The 20061-nt window shown below is 37.4% G+C and overlaps 1 protein-coding gene across 20 annotated transcripts in view; it reads right to left on the minus strand.

The window, feature by feature from the left end:
- DLG2 (discs large MAGUK scaffold protein 2) overlaps positions 1–20061 on the minus strand; it is a 986158-nt gene that overhangs the window by 363808 nt on the left and 602289 nt on the right. For all 20 annotated transcript variants that reach the window (XM_033516385.1, XM_033516379.1, XM_033516378.1 and 17 more), the window contains one exon: positions 1705–1755. In XM_033516385.1, the coding sequence (XP_033372276.1) occupies positions 1705–1755 (51 nt within the window). The remainder of the gene's footprint in view (positions 1–1704; positions 1756–20061) is intronic.

Here is a 20061-nt window from a genome sequence, read left to right on the forward strand (position 1 = left end):
ATACAGAGAGATGATTTCTCTCTAATTTCTAAAAGCAGTTTTGTGGAAGAAAATGGGTAATCAACATGGAGAATGTCTTTTTTTCTGAAAACGCTTTTAGTCTGACATAAATGACAGCTATTTAAAGGCAATCACTTGTGTTTTATATCTCACACAAAAACCAGCAGACACAGTACCCTGCCTTTGAGACAAAACACTGATACATGTGACAGATCATTTCAAGCAGTAGTAATCAGAAGCCTCAGATACAGCATCATCAAGAAAACAACTGAAACATTGTCCATTAAGATCTCTATCTCTTTTTGCTGTTGTTGTTCAGCCTTTAACTGATATTACGCTGCACTGTGAATAACCAATTATCCGCACCTGACGGGTACAGGAGGTGCAAATCACATTCGTTCTGCAGTATGTGCACTGATAACTTACACCTCTGTTAAAAATAAAGTGCTTTTCAAAATATCACCCAGGAGGCATGTGTTCTGTTTTCTGCTCAGTGACCTTTGGAAACTCTAGTCCAATGAATAACTAGTGATGCACAAGTAAGTTGGGAGACAGTAGATGAGAAGTGCCTGTAACCTTCAATGTTATCTGTTATGAAGATGGCTATGATAAAAAGATATATTGCTCTTTCATATTTTGCCTGAGAGAGCAAATCAATGAGAACATAAACTTGTATCCCTTTAAGTTTAATGGTTATGGAATTAATTATCCTGGACAATTAAAAATATAACATGCAGAAAAAGTGCAGTGAATTATATCATTTAAGTAACTAATTTAATGGTAATTTGCTACCTTACAGGTATTTGTTCACACGGCATCAACCACATCTTGATAAATCTGGCCTTCCATTCAATCCTTTTATGTAGAAAGAAGCTGAACTGTGCTTTAAGATGGAGAAGCTTCATGCTTCATATTCCCAGAATGTCGACAGAACACTAAAGAAATTCAGCAACAACATTCTTGCATCCCTTAGAAACCTTTGTAAGCTTATTGCAAAGCTTAGACTTTCTTTCTCACACCCTGCATGGCCCATATGGCCTTGATCTGTGTAAAACAATGTCAGCACTGTAAGACAACAGCTACATAACCAAAATGCAAGGAAAAAAAACACCAAATCCAGGAAGACATGGCACAGCACATTCCACTTTGGTTTTGGTGTTACATTACCAACAAAGCCTTCATTGCAAGCCCTGATTGCAGCTCAGGTAATTCAGCCTTTGAGTAAGCATATCTTTTATGCATAGATATAGTCTACTATATCATACTGCTTTTTATGCAGCCACTTAAATATTAAAAAACATACTGAAATTTTTCTTTTATAGTATAAACTACATGTCCTCTATCATGCACATGTGCCAGGAAACCAAAGATTTTTAAAAACATTCTGCAATTCCAGTTGAAAAGCTAAGAAGGGAGTTTTCAAGTCATATGGGCTCTTCACAATAACCAAACACTCAATTGAGCACTGACAGAGTTATGGGGAAGAAAAGCATTTTGAATGCAAGCAGCTAAACCTGAAACTTCTTAATAGCATGGAAGACTTATCTGTTCTATCGGTCACATTTTTATATTTAGAATAAACAGTCAATCCCTTTATTCAAAATATAAACAATTTTATTATTAACCACTTTTAATTTCATAATTAATTGCATTATTTTTAATACAGAATATATTTTCCTATAGAAGAGAATAAATTATACTTACCCTTTCCAAAGTAATTTCTTCAAATTCATATTCAATTTCTGTTCCATTGACCTAAAGAAAATAAAATCAGAAAATTCCTTAAATCCACATTTATGAAGGGAACTTCATGGGCATACTGTACATCTATTCCAGTATCATCAGTTTACCAAAGCACAATTTTCAGCATATAAGTGAGGAGTTCTAAAGTACAGACTAATTAACTCTCCTTTGTCTTGGGGGTGCTTAGTCAAGCCTATAAACCAAAACCAGCAAAAGTTCAGTATGTAGTGTCTATATAAATCACCAACATAACAAGACAGGTATTTGACAGAGTGTGTCTGTGGACTTTGTGCCAATGTTTAAATAATTTCCAAGATAATAGTTTCAAGTCAAAACAGAAGACCTGCTCCTCACATTCTCAACATGGAAGAAAAATTATGTATGCATTGTCTTACAAGCTCCAATTTACACTGCAATAAAAAACCAGGGAGGAAATTCACAGTACTTATGTGAAGATCACCCACTGATACATACACTCAAATACATCTTGTTTACTGTATTAACCTAGGGCAAGAATATGACAGAGGACCTTTGCAAGAGACAGCTGAATGGCAAAAAGGCACAGAATGTTAATGTAATTCCTATGCTGAGTCCCAGTGTCAAAATAAATTAAGCTACAAAATGTAGAGCACCAAAATGGATTGTGCTGGACAAGAAATCTATCAGCTGAAGAGATGACACTGATTTAAACAGGATTCCAAAACCTTGTTCCAGTCTGACACGGATTTTTTTTTTGTCCCTCCAGGCAACTCACTTAACATACCTTTATTCCTTTTCTCATTTCTTATGAATGGGCAGAGTAGAGCATCTGATAAAGTTACAAATATTTACTACACTGCAAGTAAACTACATAGCAATGAAAATATATCTATCATTAAAATCTCAGAAGAATTTCAAAGCATCACTTTTATACAACTAGTCAGCAATTTTTTTACTTGGCCAGAAAGCACTGATTAATTTAATAAAAAAAAGAAAAAGAAGAAGAAGAAAAATATGTTAATTATGCTATTTTAGTTTTTGTGATGCCCTGGAAAACAGCTTTGCTTTAGTGTTTTACTTAATGAAAAAAAATATTTTTCAAGACCTAAACTGAAGGAAAGCGCTGGGATTGACTTCATCCTAGAGGAACAAATTTGTTATTTCTCAAAACAAGCACATTTATCACTCCTCCCCACTCCCAACTGCTAATTTTCTGTATTAGATTCCTAACTGCAATCATAAAACACTGTACATAAATCATTCTTTATCTAGTCAAGCACCTTTCAAATGTAATTAGGTACTTCTCTTGTGAATATTTTAACAAGGTACATGTATCTGCCAAACAAAAGCTTCCTCTAAAAGCCACCAACTATTTAATTTGTTTACAATTAAAGATCTGATAAACCATGAAATCAGTAATAGAAATACAATCCCCAGAATCTGTGTTGAAAAGTAAAGAGGGAGAAAAGTCCAAACAACTCATGCTTAACAATTGCAAGAAAACACAGCATCAATGAATACAGTATTTAATATGTGCATAATATATGGGGGTTTTTAGTTCATTATGATTGAGTAATCACATCACATTACACTAACACCAGAGATGAACGAAAAAATATTACTACAGGATGTCTTCCTGTCCTATGTTATCACTTTAATGCTTTCTGCATAGACTCCTTTATTAATATAGGCAACTTACTAGGTATGAAGATCTTTATAGCTATTCCATTTTTTGTCCTTTCTTGTCTAATGATAATGAAATCAAAGCTATCTATATGTCTCTGTTTTCATGAACTTCTCTTTCATCTTAGGTTGGTGGATAGCTCTGATCTATGTCTTCAATTCCTCAGTCTTGCTCTATAAAGCTGTCTTTGCTTCACTGCTTATAATCGCTTTTCCTTTGCATTAAAAACTCATTAGTGCAGCAAAATGGGAAAAAGAGGGATATGAGTAGTGAGCAACCTCTGTGGAAAGATGAAAGGAGAAAACACAAGCTGAATACTCAATTTGTATTTGCACACAAACGGTATCTTGCTTATGACCATCTGAGGGGTTTCTATTATCATCCACAGTGGCGATTCTGAAAATGCCTTCAATGCAAATCGAAATTAATTGCAGCAGAGATCCATTATCAGGCTCCATAGCAGCAGGGGTGATATGAATTAAAAAGCTGATCTTGATCCAGCTCCTTTTGTTATTTAAACATACATGTCTGCATTTGCCGTTCACTGCCCTGTTTGTTTTGCTGGTTGCTCGGCAAACCAATGCAGTTATTTCATAAAGAATCTAATAAGACACTGTATCCACCTGAAGCAGGTGGAATGATTCTTTATGCAGTACCACTCATTGCTAGCACCATTTTACTTCATACTTAGACTCTCTGGCTGCACCTACACTGCTAAATTATAGTCAGTTTTCAGCCAAGTCTCAGTGCTTAGGGCTGTTTCTGTCTGGAGCCTGCTGGAAGCAAATAGCCAAGGAGTGAGCCAACAGTTAAGCAGGAAGAGAATCATGGCTCCAGCACTGGAACTGGCTTGTTGGTGCTCTCATTTAGCAGCATATGGACATACCCTCTGTTTTTGTACATTTTAACTTGACAGTCTCTGGCCTGTCAAAGCACCTAAACAAGCTGTCTGAACCTGCAACTTCCATTTCTTGCAAGTAGTGGCAACCTACCCTTGCATCTCTTTGCATGACTTTTCTAATCCTGCTTTTATATCGGAATGCAGAAGAACAGAAAGCAAAATTTACCACAGCCGCCATGTCTTTAGATAATTGTTAAAAATTAGAAACATTTTCATTCAGTATTCTCCACAATCAAAGAAATCATCAGTGTTTTCTAGTTCTTCGGGAAAAATTCTTTCTCAGCTTCCAGGACTGCAACCTTGTCCTGACAGATATCTTTAATCTGAAGTAAAATTTACATTTACACTGCTGAAATGTGAAGTAGTGATCTAACTTTATACTCAAGTGAGTAAGAACAGGCACGTGAAGGTCTTAATTAATTTCATCTTCCGCTAGAAATCTCAGGTAGGTGAGATGAATTGTGCCCGGAGGTTTACTTTCACTGTGTACAAACAGTCTAAAAACGATGCGTGAAGTTAGGTGAGCACTTGCCTTAAATCTGTTTTCCCTGCATGTCTCCTGGCTACAGACTGGTAAGAAATTTCTGCTTAAGGGATGCCATATGTCTTTCCTAATTATGCACCACTGAAAGGCTGGATCTCTGGTTTAGCAGCTTTTTCAATTGCTTTTTTGGGCTTGTCTGCACCTGTAACTGGCAGCACATGCCCGGCATGATATCCAGCACCTACTCCCACAAGCCCAACCAGTCAGGATATCCACAAGGAACAACTCAATCTTTCTTCTTCTCCAAAAGCCAAGAAACACCGCTCTTGGCTTCTGTCTCTGATTTGGGACACCAATGTGCACTCTTGTGAGAAAGATCCTCAACAGCAGCTGTGACAGTAAGGGGCCGCAGAACTGCAGCTGGAGCGGGCAAGGGGTACACAAGATGAGGTCCATGGGAGGACACAATCAACTGCATCCCTTCTTCAGGACACAGGGGCTGGAATCAACACGTGTCTCATCCAGGGACTTGTATTTCTGGCAGAAGAAAAATGATGCTATTGACCAGGACAAAATGAAAAAGTGCCACATGGCAGCAGATGCACATGAAATCTTTAGATAATTTTGAGAGCCTCTGCTGCATGGCCAAGACACACCTGCAAGGCAGGAAGGTTCTCTGCCTCCCGACCTCACATATGTTCATGATTCAGAGGGTGACAAATGCACAGCCCTTCTAGAGTAAATTACCAAGATTTAATTAACCTGATGGTTAAATGATACCCCTGCAAAGACAAGGTAACATTAGGTAATTTAGGGCTGCACCTGTTATTCTAGAGAACGCTCCAAAACATTTTACAATGTCTTAGAGAGAGAGAGATCTAAAGTAAGGTAACTGTCTAGACTCCACGATTCAAGAGAATTTTTCTGGCAGAGATCTCATCCCTATTCAAGTTCACTTATTTTTCAAAAAAGAAAGCACTGCTCATCCATTCATCATCAGTGAAACTTACTTTCAGGAGAGTGAGAAATAACAAACAGGTAAAGAGAGGTTTTTATACACAATTTTGTGAAAAATCTGAAATAAAGCCCAGCAGACAGAATACCAAAGTAAGGACCCGACAAACTCAGTTTGTTTGTTGCTTTATGAGAAGACTCTTACTTTCCCAGAAGTTTCTCTACCTTATGGCAGTTTAAGGGTGACATAAACAGCTGAAGTAGTCCCTGACTTAAAATCAGCTCTACAGATTCCTGAAATCTTTGAGATAAACATTCTGTTGGGTTTTCATTTTCTGCCACATGCTCTGCCACTTTATTAACACTTTTTAAAGATATTTTACTTCTGCAATTATTTGATTTGATGGACTTGTTTACACTCAAAAAGTAAACATTGCATTAATTGTTTCTTGCTATACTTCTACCCTACTGCAACTGCATCCACTTAGTAAGAAATATATTTTTCATCATGTGAATTTTAATGGTAGAATTGCATTATGATAACGGCAACAGATTCAAAACATTCAATTTATACAACTGCAATACTTCAAAACACCTGGACCTATCTTGTCTAATAAAAATGGCCATTTGAGCTCTTTTTTATGCTAAGTCTTATGTTCAAGAAGAGACTGTTTTGCCTAAAAACTACATCTGTAGATGTTTATTACAAGCAAAACTCATTTGAAGCATATGTAATTGTGTATTGTTTTTCAGACAACTGCAAGAAAGAAGACTGTTTCTTCTGTTATCATATGCATAGGAAGATAGCTACCCTGATACTGATTATCATTCAACATGCAAAATTTATTCCTTTGGCTGTATGTTTTCACCAGTTGTCTCATCACCCAAACCTCAGCAGAGTACAAGATTGCCAAATTCTTGTTGTAAAGTAACTTCAGGATATATTTATTCTTTAGAAGTTTCCAGTTGGCTGTGTAATTAAGATGGCCATAGACTCAGAGGATCACAGAATAGTTTGGGTTGGAAGGGACCTTAAAGATACCTATTTTCAAACCCACTGCCAGGGGAAGGGACATCTTACACTAGACTATGTTACCCTACATTTCAGAAACAGCAAGTCCATTTGGGTATCTAACAAGTATTAAATAGCCTTTCACCATTTCTGTTTTGTCACCAAAGCTGTAGAGTGATCTTTATTTAGCCTTTTGACAACTCCAGATTTGGGTTCTTTATTAATTATCAAAGGAAAGCTGCTCATGTTCTTTTCATATTGCTTTCCAAAATCATTAGAAATTGCCTTCCTTACTGCATATAAACATACAGAAAACACTCTCCTGATTTCTCTGATTTCAAATGTGATGACTTTGCATTTTCAAACTGTCATAAAAAGGCTGTCAGAAAGCTTTTCATGCTAGTATTGGATACCTCAGTGAGTGCATTTTACAGACTATTTATGTGAGATATCCCACATTTATTTTTAATTACAGTGCATAACTAAGCCTATTACCTTCTTTTCACCCATGCTTCCTTTAGGAAACAAGGAGAATATGTTAAACTTTTGAATCAAAATTTACCATAACCTAAAACTTCCTTTTAATATGATTGTAATATGTAATATGTTGTGGTGTGAAGAACGAAGAGTAAAAATTCATAGGGTTTTCAAAGAAGTTAATACTTTATCAGCAATAAAACTTTGTAAATCTTTCCAGAGATACCCAGGGAGCACTTGACCACCAGTCCCTGTACATCCTTTAGGGAAGAGGTTACCCTCAACACATAATTAGAAGAGCTCCAAGAAGCCAAATCCAAAAAAGCTCTTGGTCAACAACTGCAAACATCTGCAGTCATGATTAATTTGTACCCTGCTCAAAGGGACAAATTATTCACTCCTGCTATATTCACTCATTCTTTCCTTTTTAGATGTCTCTTATATCCTTCAGGACCTAATTTTTATTCATTTTATCTTCTCTGATGATTGTCATGGTACTCACCCTTTCCTCTTTGTGCCTCCCTTACTGTTATTCTGGCTTTTCTTGTTTTCATTCCCTCAGAAAAAACACCCATCTAGCAATTAACCATTGTCACTCTTCTCTGGTTGATTCCCAAACTGCAATTTTATTTTACTCTACCCCATTTCTCAGACCTTGTTCAGAACAGTCATGTTTTCTTGTCTACTGTGAATCACAATCCCCCAGCTGTAATCACAGCTTCTAATGTCTCCAAGTCAGCCTCCACTGCCTTCTGATTTTCATTCCTTTCAGGTTTTTTTTCCTCCTTATTACCTCCCAGAATGTTCTGTTTTCCTCTCACACACAGATGCACACACACACACACATATCAATTTAAACTTACTTATCTAATCCCACTTCATCTGAAGCATTATTCATTTATCAGTTTTCTACCTTCTCTTATTTTCCAACTAAACTTTAAACATAATCTTCTCCCATGACCCCTATTAAGCCACTCATACACTCTTCCTAGATTCTTTTCACTAATGCTTCACCTGCTTGACCATAGTTTGAAGACCTTGTCAAAATAAGGGATTCTTTTCTGGTTTCCCTTACTCACTGCTCTCACTCCTCATAATCTTTTTTGCTATTCAGCAACAATTTAGATTTACTTTTTAGCTGTTTTTTCACCACAGAGCTGACACTTTCTACAGTATAAAAAAAAATAAAAATTTTGATGTCCTTCTGCAAGGTATTCTTACTATTTTATGATGTTTACAATGAGCCATCAATTTTTCTTTCACCTCCTCATTGTTTTGTCCATATTGTGATGCTTCTGATGGAAGCATTATTTTAAGTGTAAGCTTGATATAGCTAATGCAGACTCAACACAAACTTCCTGGTTTTATAAGCCTAATGCAGGAGCAGATGAAACAGAGATTATGATTTCAAGTGGGGTTCATAGTAAATGGAAATAAAATTACATCTATGTGTAAATTCTATTTAGGCTAGCACTTCCAGCTTGTACAAAATGAGTACCAAGAAAAGAAGAATGCACAGTTCAGCTTTGGGACTTACAACCTCCTCTCTTATGCTAAAAGAAATTCATATACCATCAAATTACCTATCTAAAGGGTAGATATCCAAGAGAAGAAATGATCTAGATTTTGGGCTTTTTTTACAGGTACTGGAGAAAGGAATCAAGGGGGGTGATTTATGCCATGTGTCTCAGTCTTTGGATGGAATTGTTTAAGAATCTGCTTGCCCACTGATTATACGGAGAAAATTTAGACTCCCAGGATTAGCATCCTAAAAAATGTATTTCTTACAAAAATGTCAGGGTGCTTGGAACTAGGTGATCTTTAAGGTCCCTTCCAAACAGTTCTGATTCTACAAAAATTCTTCATTTTTTGTATCTTAAAATTAGAACGTTTACCAGTGCAAAAATTTGAAACAGTGCATTGCAGAGAACTGGATGCAGCAATTTCTTCCCACAAAATCACATTCTTTCTTGTACAATTCAGGTCATTTACTATACTGCTTCAGAAATTCACAATCACTTTGCCTCTTGTTTTCTTCTGTGCTTCTGCCATTGCTGACATGATAATATATGAGTTATAAACACTCAGTTTGTTAGGTTCTTCTGTCTCTGCTCTATTTCAGATTTAGAAGAAAATCCATCAAACCTTTCTAAAAATCTGAACAGTTCAGACATTTCTAGAAATTATTTTTCTGGTGCAACTCATCATTCCATGCACAAGATACATAAAAATGGAAAATAGCTGTTGCTTGACTGACCTTATTTCATCAACAAAGATTATGAAGTACTTGTAAATTGGGACTTAAAAGGTAATTTTAATAATGTTTAATTTGCATAATTTGATTTTAAAGGTTGGTAACTGTAAGAGTGTTTAAAAGGCAGAAATTATTATATGTGGGTTAAGTTTTATTCATTTAAACATGAGTAATAAATGTTTCACGGTTTTAGGGAAAAAATTCAACAGCATACTAACTGGCAAAATTTTAGGCAAGGAAAGAACAGCACTAATTAACGTCATTCTTTGGTATCCAGGACATGTTTATACAGCCATTATATAATGAAATACATGTCATAGGCATAATAGGTGTACCAAATTTCCTCAAATAAATATACAACCAACATAATCTAATCTCACCATTTTCTCAATGGGAACATACTCTGACTCATCTTTTTGCGCCTAAATTTGTCTACCAGTACCCCTGTTTAGCTTTGAGAGTTAATACTCCTTTCATTGCTCTCTCGCCCCATTGTCTACTAAAAAAAATCACAATCAATGAATTCTTTTGGGGAAGGCTAAACTACTGTCAGTAGCACTGGTGCAATCCCACTGGTGTCACTGATCTTGTGCTTGTGTAACTGAAGCTGCAGTTACTCATCTGTGGATGTACTCACACCTACAGGAGGAAGCAGCCCTGAGAAAGTGAAGAAAATGACTGCACCAATAGTAAAAATGAGTAATAAAGAATATTCACACATATAAAGTGTACATTCATTTATAAACCAATATGGATTCCACAGAACAAGATTTTTAGGCATGACTCAGTTGCTTTACAAGCATTTTTATAGCAGCAGAAGGATTTGCTATTTCTCTTAAAATCTTGGAAGGCTCTTCAGTGTACGTATGGGAAGGGAGCCACAGTTCTCTGTACTCTACAACTGAAAGCACAGCAGAACAGCTCCCTCATACCCAATTAATTTTGCTGTAGGAAAAAAAAACAAAAAACAAAACCAAGAAAAAGAAAAAGAAGACTTTTTGAATGGCTGAGACAAAACCAGTGTTTTTCTGCTCCTCCTCACAGGCTCAAGGAAAAAAAATTGATGTAACTGTTGTTCATAGGGATTAACAGTGTAAACCCTGAGAAGAAGCTAATGCAGCCTGACTGATCATCATCAGTCCCAGTCTAAGCCTAGCCAATATTCAGCAAACTATTCCAAATACTTCTCATGCTTTCTTGGTAGGAAAGACTGCTTTGCATCAGTTTGAGAGAATTTGAGTTTTTCACAAAAATTTTTTCAACTTGAATGTAAGGAGAGAGGAAAATACCACTTTCAACCACCTTCAATCAATCTAATTTCTGATACAATAACGAAATCTTGAAAGTTATTCTGAAAGTAATTTCTATGTATTGCATCAGCATTTAAAAAATATAATAAATCAAGATTACCTATTAATGTATAACAGCAGAGATGAGAGAAGCTTTACTAAAGAACTGAGGAAAGCCAAAATAAAGCTAGAGAAAAATGCTGACACATAATCCTCTTTAAAACAAGCACAAAGAGGTCACAGTGCTCTCTCGCTGTAAGTAAGCAGTGATGAAATGACCTATGGTACAGGAAATAATCTAAAAATATTTTTACCACACTAAAATGCACAACTGCAACACAGAAGTACTCTGAAAATGTTTAATGTCACGTAATATTCCTTTAAAATGTCAAGTATTTCATCATCTCTTTCCAGTAGTAGAGCATATTTTACCAGTTATATGAAGCATCTTTATTACATTCTCCATAGCTTTCCTGACATAATGAAACCTGTAATTTCCACATCAAAGCTAAAGTATTTGGCAGCAGAAGTAGGGAAAGTATTCTGGTTCTTATCTCAGCAATATGTAAGGAAGTTAGTGGCCATTAGCCATCACAGCTAAATTTGTGTACAAGTCTTCTCCCGGACATCAAATGCTCCAATATGCACAAGGCCACTAACCAGACATTTTACTTGCCATCACTACATGCTCCAGCACGTCTGCTCCACTGAAAAGTTACTTTCCAGGATTAAATTTATTTCTGTTTCATCCTGGGTTCATCACAGGAATCATCAGCCAATCAAAGGTGCAGACACACACATCCATGAGCAGGGAGGCACAAGGGCAGGTGGAGATACCCTGTTGGAGACCCTTCCAGGGAAGCCTCAGCCCCTGGCTCTGGTGATACCCAGCACTGGGGGTCAGCTGGGGAGCACCTTGCAGCCTGGGGTGGGGAAACCTGCAGGATTCAGGGAACAAGCACCTAGGCATTGCAACAAGACTTAGGAGATTTTAAAGTGAGGAATAAAAGGAAGGATAGCAGTGGTTTAGAAGTAGGGAGGAAGACGTAAAAGAAAACAGGAGTAAGTGGATAAAGGGGACCAGTCACATGTAGACAGGCTGGTCATTTTATTTCCCTGTCTGAGCCCTGTGCCTGCTGAACATCTTCTGTCATGTCTTCTATTAAATTTTACCTATTTTCTTGGGTAAGGGGTTCTGTGTGTGTGTCTAGTGGTCTGTGGTACCAGCAGCTGGAGTGCAGGAGGTACCTACAAACACTGGGTGACTGCCAGCAAGCACCAAGCTGGGCCAGCTGGGGAGGAGGTGAAGCAGTGAGAAAGCTGGGGTGTGTTTGTAGAACTGTAAGACAAGGGAAGAAGTTGGCTACTGAAAGGGAAAGGGATCCAAGGCAACTGCCCATGATACTTTAGGATCCATGGGTTGACTGAGACCCCTTTTGGTGTGTGTGTGTTTTACTGTGCAGGAGGAAGGGCAAGCATCCAGAGCCAGATACTGGATGGACCGTGTGTCTGAGCTCAGCTGTAGGAGGAATCAGAGTCCCACAGGGTGTGTGTACCTTGGTTTGTGCAAAGGAGTCTGTACCAGCAGCTGGACAGGGGTGCAGCATCAGGTGCCGCCATCCGGAGCCTGCACTCCTCAGCTGACCAAGTACCCAAATCCATCTCCTAGCAGTTTTCACACCCCACACATGAATACATGCATACAAATGGGGACACAAGGAAGCCACTTTTGTTTGTGTGGGCACTGACCGCTGTGTTCCTCTGCTCTGACGTGTCTCTACCTGAATGCCTTCTGTGTGTCCATGCACTTACTGGGAATACAGGGTCGACCTTGCTACTGGCTGAGCACTGTGGCACACAGTCCAAACAGCCTTGCTTCCATCAGGCTACCAAATTTAGAAACCCCTTTCATCTTGCAATAATTCATGCACACATACTGCAAACAAAGCATTTTTCTGTTATATGGACTACAACTTGATGCAACGCTAAAGCGAGAAAAAAATTCTTTGCAGACTCATATTTGTTGCTATGTATCTCCTATTTTCACCCAAGCAGAAAGATGAATGTGACAGGAAAAACGATTCTTACAATCCTCTTCAATCATTCTTCACCAAGAAAAGGCAGGGAAAAATGCATAGAAAAAGATCTGGAAATAAGAAACTGTGCTCAAAGTATAAATGACGGTGGATGTTCTACAATATTAAAGCTTTAACTTTAGTAAAGCAGGGGAATTTATAAAAGATATAAACACACTTGATTTTAGCTTCAGCCAAAAATCAAAAATATGTGGAATTAAAGAACTGGTAAGAAAGTGAAGTATAATTTATTTTCTTTCAGTAGATCTGCATATAGAGACAATGTTCACTGAGACATGACTGAAACAGGGATGCCCAGTTGTGACCAACCTGTCTTACTGATAAGATCAGTCTCCCTGAGACATGAGGATGGCTCCTGGAGATTGGTCCTTACTTTGAAAGAAAGATGAACATCTTTCAACAATTTCAAGATACACAGAAAAAAGTTTCACAAACTAGAATATATTTGCGTCCTGCATGAAATTCAAATTCTTGGAGAATGAAAGAAGAGCACTTCTCTGACTTAGCTTACAAACCAACTTCAAACTAATACACAATGCTTCTAAAAAGAAATTAAACAGTATTGAGAGCACCAGCTGCAAATTATACTTCTTCCCTGGGGAAAGACCAAGAGGTCATATGGAGAGATGAAGACTTTTACTATTTCTAGAATAAGAAAGAGCCCTACCAAGATATCACATATCTGCTTCTACTAAAGAGGAAGGCAGTGAAATGTAAGTGATTAATCAACCTTGCACTGTGCACATTGTTTGAAAAATTAGTATAGCTCAGTAGTTTCAAGATAAACTCACAGTGTGATATGCTTACCTTTCCACCACCTTTGTCTAGACTCTTAGACTTTTCAAAGTCTAAGTCCTGAATTTGGACATCAGACAAGATTAATTTTGTTATGACCACGCTAATGCTCACTTAAGCTGTACAAAGAACAAAACAATCACACTTGCCAATATTCAGTAAAATGTTTCTAGCTAGCAAACATAAAACATAACACACTCAGCACAAGTAATTTATGACTAAAAGGAATCCAGAATTTTAAACTGTTGTCATCTTTATGCAGAAAACTTTACAGGCACAATTTACTCAACAAGTGATTGAATATGTTAATGTAAGATACAAAAGATACGCACTTCCATTATTATTTCTCTTTACTAAGAGAGTGGAAATTTATCTCATGTAGGAATTGTTATTTTCTATTACCTCCAAACTAAGCCAATCTTCTACAGAAAATTTTGAGGGCTGCAATTTCTAAGATCAGGAAAACAGATATTATCTGTGGCATATCTGGGTTTCCTACTCTGTGCTACGTCATCTAAACACTGATTTAAAATGTAATTTACTATCAAGTTTGATTGACCAGATCACTGCAGTAAAAGTAGCAGAAGTTTTTATTGTGTCAAATGTGGATTAGAAATAACTATAGAAATAACTGTTCCCAAAATGTCTACACTCAAAATTTGCAACAGTAGGAACGTCAGAATATTTGATGAAACTGTGTTGAAGTTGTGTTAGTTTTACAGGACGGATCAGCTAATCCCTGGCTAGCAATGGGGAAAAAATAAGAGCATTTAAATGGCTATTTTGCCATTTCATTAAAAGAGAATGGCATTCCACTGAGATATTTTTATATTGCTTGTAGGGAACAAGCGAGAGACACTCTAGGTATTCTAAAATTTTTCAAAAGTTATCATAAATAACAGGAAAAAATGTTTCTATGAAAAACACAGTGAATAATGTTAAGAGCAAGACCTAAAGCATCACAAAGAGGAGGAAATATTTTCTATCCATTGTTGCTACCGATGTTGCATTGTGTGCTGCCAAGATAAAAACCTTGCCTTGTCTGAACTTTAACATAGTTTGCAAAGCAAAATATTCAACAATTCTAGACATAAAAAAGTAAAGACTTAAAATTACAAAGAAAAGTTCTTGTAAAATAAGTTTCAGACATACCTCATCTTAAATGAGTGGTAAAAAAACATTGTAAATCAAACCATTGTATGTCCAATAAGACATGAAAGCAAGATTTCTCTTTTCCACTTTTCATCAAAACAAGCTTTCTCTTCAATACTGAGTAGCTACTTTCTCTACTTCTTAGATTATCCAAGGTCAAAGGAACACATCTGTCTCGGACAGCAATTAATCTGAAATCCTCCAAAATGAAGTCTTATGAAAAAGGAAAGCTTTCCTCCTTTTGTATTATAATTGCAAACAATAAGATGATGACATCTATTCTAGCTCTTCTTCCATTGTTTTTCACAACACCTTTCAGTGAATACTGTGAATACCATTCAATACAGTGAATACTGGCCAATACAAGTCCCATTGTCTTGAATCACCAAAAAAACCCACAAATTTGTACTTACTCACTTGCACTCCTCATGCTGTTTCCCAAATAATTTCAGAATTTTAACTTCACAACAAAGTAACTCAAAGCTATTGCTATGGAAAAATAGCCTTGTGTACTTGAAGAGCTTTATTAGCTTCTAGAATCAAAGAATGGTTTGGGTTGGAAGCAACTTTAAAGATCATCCAGTTCTGATCTCCCTGCCATGGTTCTTAATTTTATACATACATATGTGTATATATATATACATATATATATGTATTCTAATCAAGTACCTTATGCAAAAGACAATGGGTTTGATTGTTTAAGACCATGAATTGTGCTACAAAAGCATATTTGGTTTTGTTAGCCACTGGATCCCTGGAAACCTACCAACCCAACTGACTTTAGCCTGCTGCTACAATATCCAGTCATGTTAGCTGTGGTAGCATAATATATAAAGAATTATACAAAAGGAAAAAACTAATTCAGGGGTAGGGAGAGAAAGACAAAACCAAATTCAAATGACATTGCATTTAGGTCATGTTGGTCCACGTAATTCAAGGCTACCCCATATTTTCAAGTGCTTCAAACAACTTTAACAAGCAAACCTTGCATTCTGCAGCACGTGCCAACATCACAGGCAAATTAAAAATTAAGTATAGCTGGGTTTAGAGGAGGAGTATGTACACACCCACACACCCCCATATGTATATAGTATTGTGATTTTTCTCAGAGTGATGAAAATACCTGACAGTGCAATGCCTGGCTGGCTTGCCCCAGCAGAGGCAACAAGGGTAAGAGTGATAAGTGTAAGGGTGACCCAGCAAGAACAGACTTTGCAAAGCAAAGCACTGTACCTCTTTCAAGGGGTCTCTTACACTGTCACCCAAAGGACCTGGTACTGAATATCTAAAAACCTGCTGGCATGTGTAGTTGTTTGTAAAAAAGCCTGCTTCACAAACTGGAGTGTTATGAGTAAGACTGATAAATGCACACCCATGATCTGGACTGAAATGCTGAAGTACTTGCACTCCAAGTATGCCAAATCCAAAAACATGAAGCATTACACGCTCTGTGTGCTGTGTCCACCTGAAGCAGAGGGACATAAATGAGTGGAGGATGTGATCTCTACAGCTCAATAAGCTCCTCTCTCCCAGTCTGCTAATTGCAACATTTCAAACATCCACAGAAAGACCTCCTTGACTGAAACTGAAGTCCAACATTATTCACAGGCAATTGAAAATGGACAGTATTATAATTTCAGAGAATAGAAGTGTGAAGGAATAATTAGATACGTGACCAAGGGATGCAATTACTTGTTGGATTGACAGGATGTTGTTGATAATTCTACCTACATCCAGACACAATGAAGGCTTTTTGATTTTTTTATGTATTATGATACATAGCATTCAAATAGGCAATGTAGATTTTATTCTTACAGAAAATAACAAAAATCCCCTAAAATAAGGAAGCTGTTTTACTTGAAAGTAACGCTTTTTTTTCCCCTTAATTAAAAATTATGTCTTTGAAAAGGCTTAAATATTAGAAATACATTCTGTATTTAAAAGCAAAACACATGAAAAAAATCACATTTTTGCTTCAGAATCACTTTAGCCCTTCTTTAAAAGATGTTTCTTTTTAAAACAGTATATTTTAAAAGAAAAGGTTTGAAATAAATTTATTTTCAGGTAGAAAAACAGTGGGTATGAAATAGAGGCAAAATAAATCATAAGATCCATTCTGTACCTTTGCTTTGGGTTTTCAATAGATTGTATGCTGTCACACTGAAATCCTTTTAGGTCATCAGACAGCAGGATGAACACCTTTCTATTTTTGCATGTTTAAGGAAAGCTGTTTTGTATTAGTTCATTAGTTTTGTATTCTGTAGAACCTTTTCCATTAATGATCACAAAATATTTTATAAACATTACTTAAATCCAGCCTGTCAATATTGCTGTTACAAAAGAAAAAAGTCCTATCCCACTGCAGAAACATTGACATGCAGAATACAGCAGTGTTTGCCAGGGCAAAAAACACTGCTGTGATGCAATTCAAGGGCCAAACCAGACAAGCTATGCCAATGCAGCTTTTAAAGACTAGCACAGAGCTCTACCAGCTTTAGCTTTTCCATTGTAATGCACATTAATGGCAGGCTGAAAGATAAGTATAAATAATAAACAAAACTGCAGGTTAACAATCCGGAAAAACGTACGTCATTAGAGATAATAAGGTGTGTAATCTCACTTTCAAGACTATGATCAAACTAATTATGAAAGAAGCAAGACATTTATTCTGAGAAGTCAATGGAAAAAATATATATACACCTACATGATGGTATTTTTATATATTTCAATATAATATTGAAAAAAAACCCCAAACTCCATGAGATTCCTATTTTTGTAAAAATTCAGATCCTATCATTTTAGACCAACCATTGTACTCAAAAATTTTCTTATCATCCACAGTCCACCATCATAGTGGTGGTTTAAACCCAGCCAGCAGCCAAGCCCCACACAATTGCTCACTCCCCTAGCAGCAGGATCCAGGAGAGAATTGGAATGGTCAAAAGTAGAAAACTTTGGGTTGAGATGAAGACAGTTTGACAGGGAAAGCAAAAGCCACAGAGACATGCAGAGCAAAACAAGGAGTTAATTCACCACTTCCCATGGTTGGGCAGGAGTTCAGCCATCTCCAGGAGAGCAGGGCCCCATCCCACATAAACGTAACTTGGGAAAACTCATGCTGTTACTCTGAATGTCCATCCCTTCCTCATTCTTCCCCCCACTTTATACACTGAGCATGGTGTCACACTGTCTGGAATATCCCTCTGGGCAGTTGGGGTCCCCTGTCCTGGCTGTGCCTCCTCCCAGCCTCTCATGCACCCCCACTCTCTCACCAGTGTGGCAGCACGAGAAGCAGAGAAGGCCTTGGCTCTGTGTGAGCCCTGCCCAGCAATAATGAAATCACCTCTATATTAGCAACCCTGTGCACAAATCCAAAACAGCCTCATACCAGCCACTGTGAAGAAAGTTAACTCTACCCCAGCCAAAACCAGCTCAGTCATATATCACATTTAACATTAATTATGTAAAGACATGCTCTACTAAAAAAATACATAAAGCCACCTACTCCCTCCAATTTACTTATCTAGGTCTAGAATGCACCTACATTCCTATTATCCAATAAAAGCCTTTAGAGTGCTGACTGTGTTCAGAAATTCACAAATTTTCCTCATCTTTTTACAGCTGGATGTGGCAATGTGCTTCCATCCCCAACCTGTCTTTTATATTTCATAGCAATTCCTGCTCAAGTAATAACCCTAAGTGGTGGTCAGTCATGGATGTCTCTGGTCCTGACTGATGAATCTGGTTCCAGCTGGACTGGGGGTGGGGAGACAGATAACAACATTTGGGCAATACACCCAGCTAACCAGGATGCCAGCCCATGTCCAACTCAAGGCAAATTTGGAAGAAAGCAGCATCTGTAGTCAGTATGCAAATATGACTATGACTCTATCAGCTTACTCCATGAAGAGTAGACAGCCCAAGGCCTGCTGAGCTCTCCTGCATGGCAGTGGGCTGCACGCCAGTATTTCCCCTTGAGCAGGAATGCCTCTCAAGGTTATGAGATTCCTTATTACATCAGATGGCTGGTAAGTGAATTATGAATAAGCACACAAACTTGGCAATCTTTTGGAAAGGATGATTAGACATTGGAATGGGCTGCCCAGGGAGGTGGTTGAGTCACTGTCCCTGGAGGTGTTTAGGAAAAGACTGGATGTGGCACTTGGTGCCATGGTCTAGTTGACATTTTGGTTTGTTCAAAGGTTGGACTTGATGATCTCAGAGGCCTTTTCTGACCTAAGAGATTGCAAATATATAATCCTTTAGATATCAACCATTAGCCAAGGCTGAAACAGTCTGGATCCAGCTGCCCCTATACTCCCCCATGAAAGGAAGTTTGGAACACAATGGGATCCTTTCTGAAACTCATGGCTCAATGGGAAGATCCCCCAAAATTTTGTCTGACTGTTCTGTGTGCAGTAAATGCTCAAGTATACATAGCCATTAATTCTTTAATTCTTAAACTGCTGTGTATACCACTGAACTTCTCTTATATCAATAAAATATAGCTTCTTCTCATTTGAGAGTGAAGTGCCTGATTCCACCCACAACATCAGAACAGGAAGAATTTATTCTTTTTTTAGCCTTTGCTTAAGCTTTTATCTGTCTCCTAATGTGCTATAGCTAGGTGCACTAGCTGAATGGCAGAGAGGAAAGCTGGAAGTTTTCCTAAACTCCCCATTTTGGCATCATCCTGGCCCCCACACTTCCCTGAGCAGGAGGTGTCACAGGGCACTGCCCTGCCCCAGGAAGGGCTGAGCTCACAGGGTCCCTCAGCTGGAATGCACAGAAACAGCTGCACAGCTCTTTCTGTGGCCACACTCAGGCAAGAGTAAAAGGATACAAAGATTGATTACAGCTCATGAAAACATAACCTACATAATTTGAAAATTACTTCTTCAGGGCATGTCTTAAATGTATCTTCACAGAACTCAGCATAGGCAATATAGTTAGTAAACCAAAGGAATAATAAAATAACTCATAATAAAATAGTAATAATAAAAAATAATTTGAAAGAACAATGTGAAACTGAAGAAATATGAGGAATTTATTGTGACTGAAAGGAGAATAAAGTACATATTGCTTAGATCTTATTGCTGTGACAGGATGGGGGAGCAAGGGAACCTGAGAAGTTCACAGTACCTGAGTGAACTGTTCTAAATATTTTTGTTAAGATGAAAAGAAAAGAAAATTCCATCATAAGATAAATAGAAAAGTCCCCTTCAATTTCTAGAAGTGATG

The sequence above is a fragment of the Parus major genome, chromosome 1 (assembly GCF_001522545.3).
Source record: "Parus major isolate Abel chromosome 1, Parus_major1.1, whole genome shotgun sequence".
In the NCBI taxonomy this organism is placed as follows: domain Eukaryota; kingdom Metazoa; phylum Chordata; class Aves; order Passeriformes; family Paridae; genus Parus; species Parus major.